This window comes from Diadema antillarum, unplaced genomic scaffold, assembly GCF_040938485.1.
Source record: "Diadema antillarum isolate AM-2024a unplaced genomic scaffold, OU_Dant_1.0 seq00001270_RagTag, whole genome shotgun sequence".
In the NCBI taxonomy this organism is placed as follows: domain Eukaryota; kingdom Metazoa; phylum Echinodermata; class Echinoidea; order Diadematoida; family Diadematidae; genus Diadema; species Diadema antillarum.
In genome coordinates, this window is record NW_027272052.1 from 307,904 (window position 1) to 318,470 (window position 10,567).

At 39.0% G+C, this 10,567-nt stretch overlaps 1 protein-coding gene across 1 annotated transcript; it reads left to right on the plus strand.

Annotated features, from left to right (window-relative positions):
• Nucleotides 1–6,541: 6,541 nt before the first annotated feature.
• On the plus strand, nt 6,542–8,904 carry LOC139745488 (OTU domain-containing protein 3-like; the record flags this gene model as incomplete). The annotated part of the gene is made up of 4 exons (XM_071655880.1): nt 6,542–6,569; nt 6,633–6,858; nt 7,438–7,586; nt 8,792–8,904. Coding segments are annotated over exons 1-4 (516 nt in total), but the record flags the coding sequence as incomplete, so codon positions are not given.
• Between the last annotated feature and the right edge of the window lie 1,663 nt (nt 8,905–10,567).

Here is a 10,567-nt window from a genome sequence, read left to right on the forward strand (position 1 = left end):
AAGTTACGGAGTTGCAAAATTTCACATGTTTTCATTGAACAATGATATTGCTCCCAAATAAAGAGAAATAATGACAAGAGATAATGATGTCATCGCCTCAGAACTCCATGCTGTTACCTTTTTTCTTTTTTTTTTGGCAGTAGCTTGTACTTATTTTTTGTCCAAAAACAAAAAAATCTGTGGGATTCAGAAAAAAATACTGTTTCCCCAAAAATTGTATTATTACACACATATTTTGCAGGAAAGGGGAAGTACTGTTTTCCCACCAAAATATGCCTTTTTAGTCCTCAAAATAACTGCAATGTTCTTTACAAGGTTGGCATCCCTGGGTTTGGACACAGAATTATCACAAAAGCCTTATCTTTAGCACCTAAAAACCCCTTTCCAGCACATTATACATTGCCCTCAGTCCACCCACCCTAAGATAAAGAATCTAAAATCAAACAACAAACAAACAAACAAATAAACAAATAAACAAACAAACAAACAAACAAACAAACGTTCTGCGACCCCTGGAACTACGAAACATCCTTTCTCATTGACACATAGCTCTATTTACACAGAATTATGATCAGTTGGGCTATGACCATCAGAATAAAAGGCTTGTCACTAGATGGCGCTATAACAAAATGTTGTTAGACTTCCTTGGACCCTAATAGTCGTGTACAATGATTGTCCAACTGGTACATCGTACTACTGGTACTCGGACTCGTACATGTTGTACTTGTAACTTTTATAAGTTATTTTCATGCCAGTACTTCTTCTTTTTACATATGTCTCAAAATGAAGCACTATTCCATTATTCAACTGTGGTTGATAGATTGTGCAATGCCAATCTGATGAAGAGAACAAAGATATATCCAAATTCTGCATAAGCAATTTTTAGAAATGGAAAGAGTAAATCGATGGAATTGATGCAATATTACAGTAACTTTCATGAGACTGCCATGGATGAACAGTAAGACGCATGCACGATTGTTAGGTTACAGCTCGTTATTCTGAAGGTTCGTTACTCCAAAGGCTCTTTAGCAGGGGCTGATCCAGGATTTCTGTAAAGGGGGGCGTGACTAATATTTCTGGTGCCACTTCCGGGTTTCATTTATTTTTTTCTTTTTATTTCTTTTGTTTTTAACAAAAAATAAAGGGGGGGGGGGCGTGCGCCGGTTGTTATTCTGAAAGATTCGTTATTCCGAATTTCATTTTCGGATTAACGAACCTCTAGGTATAGGACATTTGTGTGTTTAGGATTAACGAACCTTCGGAATAACAAACCTTCGGAATAGCGAACCTTCGGAATAACGAACAGCACCCGATTATTATTATCATTATTATTATTTCGTTTTATTTATACAGGGTGACCCCGTCAGTAATCAAGCATGGTTTTCCAGAGGGCCCTGTAAACACATACATGCAAGATAACAATCATAACAAATGACATTAACATAATTTAATACATCAAGCAGAACAGAACAGTATTTCATGAAAATGAGAAAATGAGGAATGAGACTAAAAGTAACAGTTTGCAACCAGAATGGGGAAAAATCCAAATTAATGACTGAGTTTATAAGAAATGGATCATCCCCCCCATTTGTGTAAATATAGCAATATATCAATCTGACCATGGTGACCATTATATGTGTGTAATTCCTTCCCTTCCAAGGGGGGGGGGGGGGGGGAGGGTGGGGAGGGGATTGACACCCTAAAGGTTTACATTAGACACTGGCCCTTGAGCCCTCCCCACCCACTTGGCCCGCAGGCCATGCAGAGGGTCACAATTTAAGCAAGTTTACTTCCCAAGTTACATTCTCTCCACATTCAAAAGTAGTACATTCGAGTCATATCGTATTTGAATCTGCACAGAGGTGAAGATCGTAGGCCTACAATAAGTGTATCTTTAGATTGAATATGAAATGGCACACTCTAGGTCGCAAAGCACTTAGTGGGTACTGGCTCCATGATGGGAAATCATAAACGTGACAGATACAAGCTGGGGAGGGGTCCGACTTCTTTTTAAGTTTCTATTTTCCTATCCTCGTACAAAGAAACACAGAAACAAAATATTCAAATGGAATCATCCCCAGTATAGGTCGGTGGCGGATCCAGAGGGGGCACACCAGGTGCGCACCCCCTCTTTAGAAAAATGAAATAAAACCCGGAAGTAGCACCAGAAATATTGTTTGCCCCCCCCCCCCTCTTCATAGAATTCTTGGATCCGCCCCTGTAGGTAGTAGGAAATGTAGAATTATATTGAAATTGCATATTGGTATTTAAAAGGGACCTAGAAGCAGGGACAAAGTATAGAAGGGACCCCTATGACTTAATGATCCAAACGACTTTCATGAATCTCGACATTTAAAAACCTTCACCAAAGTAAAATTTTGCATCCTGACTCGAACTATTAATTGACTCATCAAAATCAATGAAGTGGTATCGTTGAGCTGTCATCAAAAGCGGGCCTAAAATTAAAAAGTTATGATTAGCTTGAAGTTTTGACATGTTCATATAGGTGCCTACAAAGCAGTGATGTTTAATCACAGTATACACTGTAGTTATACCAAATTACATTGCAATAAGTTGAGGTGGTGGTGTTATGCCCTTGCGTTCCTAATTGAACCTCTCTTTACTATATTTTACTTCTTGACATGAAATCAGTGTGATTACCTAAAACTTTTTGTGTGTTTTGTGTGTGTTTGTGTGTGTGTGTGTGTGTGTGTGTTTGTGTGTGTGTGTGTGTGTTCACGCGAATTTTTGTTTTTGTTGTTGTTGCTGTTGCTCTATGTTGTTTCAACCAGCCTATAGATGACCAATTCTAGGGGGCTAAAATCATTGACGCAAAACATCACTGTTTTGTGATATAATTCTGTGCAAAATTAACGAGAAAAACCTGTGATTACACGACACGATCGATCCTTTTTAATTTCTGCATGAAGCTGCAACTCCTACTGGGACAAATTTAAACATGAGAAACTATGAAATTATGTAACTCGAACTTGATTGTTCCAATTATGTTCGATTTGGATGAAACGTGTATTATTCTGTTTGTTTGTTTGTTTGTTTGTTTGTTTATAAAGGGCCTATCACTGACCTCTACCAAAATTATACTCCTATCGTAATTAGTCCCAGAACCTTTCATGAATCGGTTCTTGATACGAAGTACTGGCAAGTTGCAAAAGTTTATAAAAGGGCAGGCTGGGGGACCTGATTCTTAATTGGGCAACACTCAGAAGATCAAAATACCTGCATATGTTTCTCTCACCCTTTTCGTGTTAATTTCTGTCTGATTTTGCGCAGATATTACAGAGATAGCTGAATTCAAGTTCAACGTAAGATATAGGCCTATACAGTGATGCTGTATACGCCATAATATTTCGCGAGTCTAAATTTTCGAGAATCGGCCGGGGATTCCCGACGATTTCGCGAGTGGTTAAAGGGTGTGTACAGTTCTGGTCGACGTGAGGATTTAGCATTTAACGTTTTGCGAGATATTCAGAAACCACTCTATGAGATGTCAAAGAGCATGCAATCTTAAGGGGTATCAAAAGTTTAATTGATGAAAATCGGTTTTGAATTGGCTGAGATATCTAAAAACAAGGCGAAACAAAGAGGTCCTAATATAGGCGTGGCCTGTCGCCTTTTCACTTTTTTGGATATCTCAGCCATTTGAAAACCTATTTTCATCAAATAAATGTTGAATCCTTCATAAAATTACATGCTCTTTCATATTTCATTAGATATTTCTCATTATCTCACTTAGGAATGTCCAAAACATGAATCCCTACCTCAACCAGTACTGTGACAGTCCTTTTAAATTTTCGATCGTGGAGTCTTGTCCTGAACACACGTACGTCACATATTCACATCGGGATCAGAGTCAATAATTATTTTCGCGTGTCTTTAATTTCGCGAATGGCACCTGACTCGCGAAATTCACAAAAATAAATACCTCGCGAAGTATTCGGCGTATGCAGTATTCAGATAGTGTCAGTTCAATGATAATAAGAAAATGATAAAGAAACTGATTCTCAATTTGAAAGGGGTGCACAAACGAGTTGGTGAGTAGGCCTGTTATATCTCAGAACTCAACGTGCGTGTTGGTTTATTATGATGAGCGAAGGGTGTAATTTGTTCCGTTTAGGCATTTGGCATTTGGTATTTCCAATAGCAATGGAAAGAGGAAAACCCCCTTATCTTCCTCAAAATATTCGATTAGATTAACCGAAGTTAATCTTGTTGGCACAATCTCTTGCTTCTATTACTCTCATAGTCATGCCATGGATTAGGGACGACTGATTTAAGTTATCTGTAGACCCTATATATTGCAGCCACTTGATGGCAGAAAACAGACGAATGAATAAAATCATGTTTTTTCCCCTTTATTTTCCTTCATATCTTCCTTTTCCAATTCTCCTGCTTCTTTTCAAATCGTAGTACATGCGGAACAATCGCATAGATTGTCCATTGAGTATTGCAACATTTTTCATGGTCGATTGTACGTCATGTTGTAACGAAGTTCCAATGACGTCATCACAGTTTTTGTGTACGTTTTCCCTTCAGATTCAGTGCCACTGAAAATACACAAGCGAAGCCGACGACAAGGAAATAAGGCCTCTGGATATTCGGTCGAATGAAATAGAAGGATCGTAGCTCCGAAGTCTGAAACGTTTCGTGTAAGTAGAAGAAGAATTCTTGATAACAATTTCTTCAGGGCGTAGGCGAATTGATGGGGCAAAATGGTGTTTTGTCATTGCGTCTTTTCGCGATCTTGGTCTTGATATGGCAACGGCGACAGTACAAGTAGTCCCATATATCCAATTGCATGTTAGCAACTTTGCTTGCCTGCCTATTAAAGGGACATTCCAGACGATTTTCATAATTTCACATCATGTGATGTAGACTAGTACATAAATCGACAACTCCATGTATAGATTTGTGGAATTTATTATGGTTCTTGAGTAGAGAAACAATACTTTGAAAAACCTTAAACAAATTACTCTGAACAAGGATGATAACATAGGAGGCGGAGGTTCACATACATGTATTTCAGAAATGTAGCAGTGTAATTTCATTACAATACCGCTTGCTTGCGAGTTCACCTGTGTATAATCTATGCATGCCTTTTCTTTTGTTCTGCTTCCATGAGCCCCAACTCATGCATTCTTATCATGCTTATGGTGACTCTGCCATGTCATCATCCTTGTTCAATGCAATTTGTTCTAAATTTTGAAAATATTCTTATTTACATCCCAATTATCATAAATTCTGAAACTCTGTCCTCAGTTTATAACTAATTTATAGATGTTCAAATGTAGAAATCTGAAAATCATCCGGAGGTCTCCTTTGAATACTGTAAATTACCAGGTTAACCAAGCTTAGCAGTTAGGTGGTCTAGTATTAATAATTGCCCGAAAGATCGGTCTGTATCTATCTGGTCGTCGGGGATATGTTCCGCGGAGACTGCATCTGGCTTCACGGAATCCCCTCCTGTAGGCCTACAGACCGAAGGCTATCCTAGTGCAACTGGTTCCTGTAATTAATTGATGCTTTGCCAGTGCAGCAGTGTGGGTGGTCGCATATACAGATCAAATAAAATATGGTCCAAATGTAAAACGATAAACCCAATCTCATACAGCTTTTTTACATTCAAACAAATTTGAAATGTCATGGCACATTATGCAGCAATATTTGGGGTGACTTTCTCAGATTGTGCAATTGAACTTTACGGAGGAGAGGGATAACGTAAAAAAAAAGAGAAATAAAACTAAAAGACTCCTCGGGACAGACCGATACTCTAGTGCTAACTGGTCTAACTGCAACTGTTTATTAGAAGTAGAATCTAGAACTAAGATAAAAGAATCCTAGGTTAATAGAGGAGTGGTAGGACTCTGTTTGTGAATGTGTCTACCCTCTATTGTTGGCAATACGTGTGACGTGCGTCGTATACTGCTTTTTCAGCATGAGTTATCTATTTATAATGTATAGTAATCGGTATCATCGTTTTGTTGTTACTATTGTTTATCATCAGGTTTTCAATAATATTAGGACAAATCCCAGTGAAGAACAGAAAACCACAGCGCGTGGGCTCAAGCGTGCATTTTAGTTTTTTATGCACAACGCTAAAATAGAGGGGTGTTGGTTTTGGTGTACAGTGTCGATGTGTTGGACATCTACCAGACAGTGCATTTATCATTTTTATTGCAATGATAACTAGACTATTTATACACAGCCCTTGGCCCTTTCGCTGTACAGAAATCGTGACAGGGCATGGCGTCTGGTCGGGCTATTGCAATGAGAGAATGACCCTAGTGTGAATTAAGAAAATATGGCAGATATAAAGCATACTAGGACCTCGGGGTCTAATCTACTTCACCTACATTTGTACTTGGCATACTCTCATTGGAATGCATTGGGCTGGATGAATCAGGTTCCTGGTGAGGTGTGCTATTTAAAGAAAAGCTTTGTCGATAACTGGAAAAGTTCACAGATTAATGGTTGTTTTATTTTGTTTTGCTATTTTCATCTTGCAGTCTGACCTCTGTCAGCCATGGCACGCTCCGCCCAGAACCAGCAGCGTCAGCGCCAGGCCAAAGGCCAGGCCCAGGGCCAGGCCCAAGCCCACAACAGCCAGGGCCAAGGGCAGGGACAGGGGCAGGTCCAGGGCCAGGGACAGGGGCAGAACAAGCCCACCAAGAGCCAGCGCCGGGACGCGCTGGAGAGGAAGCGGGATGAGAGGGCAGTGAGGAGCGCCTACAGGAAGATGAGGAAGGACGAGTCGTACCTAGCAGAAGACCAGAACTTTCTCAGCTTCACCACGCAGCTGCAGGCCATTGGTCTCCAACTCAGGGACATTCCTGGTGATGGGTGAGTATCATCACAAACAAATAAACAAAGTGACCATGAAACAAACAAATAAACAAGCAACAAACAACAAGCAGGACCCCCCCCCCCAAAAAAAAAAAAAAATAAAAAAAAATAAAAAAAAAAATAAATAAAAAATAAAAAAACAAAAACAAAAACAAAACACCCAAAACAAAACAAAACAACAACAACAAACATACATAAAATTTGTACACAATCAACAAATTACCACAAATTAACGAGATGACGAGCTAACAAATGAGGTTTTGAAATGGATGTAGTGTAAAATTCCTCCCTAGTTTTGTGACAAAAATTTCTAATATATGTTCACACTTACATAGCTCATGCATAGCAACCCTCTGTTTTTATCCTGAAGAACATTACCATATAATTTTAACAAAAAATAAAGAGGGTGGATCCTCCACGGCCAATCTCATGGTAAAAGGTTCGGTACAGCTATGTTCCCTATGGATTTATGATTGTCCTTTATAATAGTGTTGCACCATGAACATTCTGTTTAATGGAGTTTTTCTTTCATTTTTCTCTCTTTCCTTGTCATTTTTGTGAATCCTTGCTGTGCAGAAATTGTCTCTTTCGGGCGCTAGGGGACCAGCTGGAGGGGCATGGACGAAATCACATGGCCTATCGACTGGAGGTCGTCCAGTACATGAAAGACCACAAGAATGACTTTGAGCCTTTCATGGAGGATGACACTCCATTTGACAGACACCGTGAGTAAATCACTGTGACACAAGCTACTTCTCAGTCAGAAATTTATCCCACTGATATACTGGTGTAACTGTGGTGTTTTGCAAACAGTGATATGGTCGCATAGATTAATGGAGAAAAGCTTGCATTCTCTCTGTAAAAGAATCCTTTTAGTTCTATGCAATATTGTGTACATCAAAGGAATTATTTCTGGAACCTCAACTTTGCTATGTACTTTGCTTATACAATTGTAAGTACAATGTTTGTTTTTATTGTTATAGTTCGGTTGGTACTAGGTCTTTATCTTTTCATGCATCCACATGTATAGTTAGTACCAGTTTACCTGTACAACTTATTTGTTGATGCACCTCTCTTAGTCCTATCCATTCATCCATCCATCCATTTATCTATTTGGCTGTCTATCTATCTATCTATCTATCTATCTATCTATCTATCTATCTATCTATCTATCTATCTTTCTATCTACCTGTCTATCTACCTATCTATCTATCTATCTGTGTGTATCTACTAACTATAAATCTATCTAGCTGTCTATCTTTTTGTATAGCCATCTGTTGATCAATCTGTCAATCTATCATACAAGGATAAATCTATCATACAAGGATACAACAAGGATACGAGGAACTGAATTGTCTGTTCAAAAAATGAATACAGAAATTCGCTTTCCACTGGCATATTAGATAACAAGAAAGAAAGAAAAAAAAAACACCCAACATACATTATACTCATACATGTACATCACATATATATCCAGTTCCATACGGGAACCTGGTGGCCTGTGTATTAAGTCTATGGACATTTCAGAATTCAGTATAGAACGGGATATACAAAGTGTAATACTATCTGCTAGATATATATTTATCGATCAATCTATCTTCAGTTTTGTGAGAAGACAGCTAATCTCTCAGTGATCCCTTACAGTAAAGCAACAAATGGCCCAGCCAGCTCAATAACTCATGCTTTCTTCAAACTACAGACAAATTGTTAAGATTGGTAAATCGTGACCTCTGATGTCTGTGAGAGACATGTCACTAGGTGATGAAGTTACCAATACATGAGCTGTCTGTGATTAACGTGAAAGTTGTCCTGCACTTCTCTTTAATCTTGAGATGTGTCTCAGCATCAACCTTGGAATCATATTATTACTATAACCCTCTGTCCTTGTGATTGTGATGATAACACGTGCCTTGTTACTTCCCCTTTTCAGTGTCCAACCTGAGCAAGCCAGGGACGTACGCCGGAAATGACAGCATCGTGGCGTTCGCCCGTAATCACGGCGTCAATGTCATAATTCATCAACTCAATCTTCCTGTCTGGAAGGTAAGTTTCCTCACCACTTCCTGCAAAACAAAACTACACAGAACAGTACCTACAATTGTGCAGTAACAGATTTACTAGCAGGCAGCCAACACAGCAGGAGTATCTTTGTTTGTGTGAATGTGACTACAGTGTAGCATAGTGTAGTATAGGAACAGTTACATGCATGTATTTCAAGAGCAGAAGACCTACACAAATGATGACAAGTAGATGGTAGTGTGATGTTCAATCAAATAGTAAAAAAAAAGAATACACATAAGTAAGGTCATTAGTAAGAATTACAGGGTACCCACACAAGGTACCGTTACCTTTGGAGCAATCTAACATGCCCAAGCTTAAGGCAATGGCCTAGGGTGTTTGGACTGTTTTGAAGGTATCAAGTAGAATTGATTATGCTAGTGCCTAAGCAAAATGATGTGCATTATTTGTTTTATAAGATGATGAAGCAGAGACACTTGAGACATAGTGGGAAGCTGAGGTATAGACACTCTACTAGAAAGGATTCTTTGTCATTGGCAAACAGGACTATTCTTTAATAGCATATGTGTATAAGGGTAGAAATGAGCTGCTTGGTGGAGGTCTGTGCTCTCTGAGTGTTTTTTCTAGTTAATAGAAGTGATGTACTTGTATTTAGGGTAGTAATGGGGCTCAGTCTGCCATGTAATCAGATTTTGGGAGGTTAGAGTCCCAGTCAGTTTAACATGAATAAGAGCTGAGTGCACAGAATGTTACACTACAGATACTGCCGTGACTGTAGGGATGAGATTTCGTTGGTGAAGGTCGAGATGGGTTTAAAAACGCATTAAAGTCTCCAAGCCGAAGCGGTGTCCACCATAAAGGCGCCATCAGCTTGCCTCGAGCTGGCAGTTGGCAGGAATGCCATCAGCTTCAATTTCAACTCATGCAGCACCAATGACAATGGTACTTGAGATCACTGAAAGTATAAATGCATGAATTTGAAGTAGTAAACTTGAAGCAAGTCTGTATACGAATACCACGACAGCGAACCGTTCAATTGGGACAGCCTTTGTATTGAAAAGAGAGCAGAGTTGGAAGACAGATCAGAGACAGTGTTAAAAGTGTTTCTGTTAGACTACTGGGTATTCCATTTTCATGACTACTTTCTATCAGCTTCTCACTATATAGCGCCTATAAGAACTTTGTATGTTTCGTTGCGTAACGTGCTTTCAGCGATTAATAGGGTGAAAGGTTGGAAGGCCGATTTGTTTTTTTTTAGCAGAATTTGTAATTATAAGGCAAATAAACATTACTTTATTCCTCCTAGGAGACACCCCGGAACCCCATGTTGGTCGAATCGTAGGGTTATTGATTTCAAATCTGATTTGAGTTGCATTTTGATGTCATGGTGATTATGGGCGTGTCGGTAAAGTGCTAATGTTGAGTACTTTGACGTGACTGCTTGCGAAAACTGCGTCTATAGTTCCTGAAAATGTGTGACAAATTGTTTGTTTTCTTTATAGAAGATAGAGTATTAGAGGACGATAATGGAAAATACTAACGTGTAAAAACTTTATGTACCAGCTCAATAATTTTCAAACCATTTCAGTGGCTCTTTAAGGAGTCATTCGCTGATATCAGTGTAACACAGAAGGGAGCTCACGAGATGTGATTCACCATAACTGTATGACACCAATTAAACTATGGG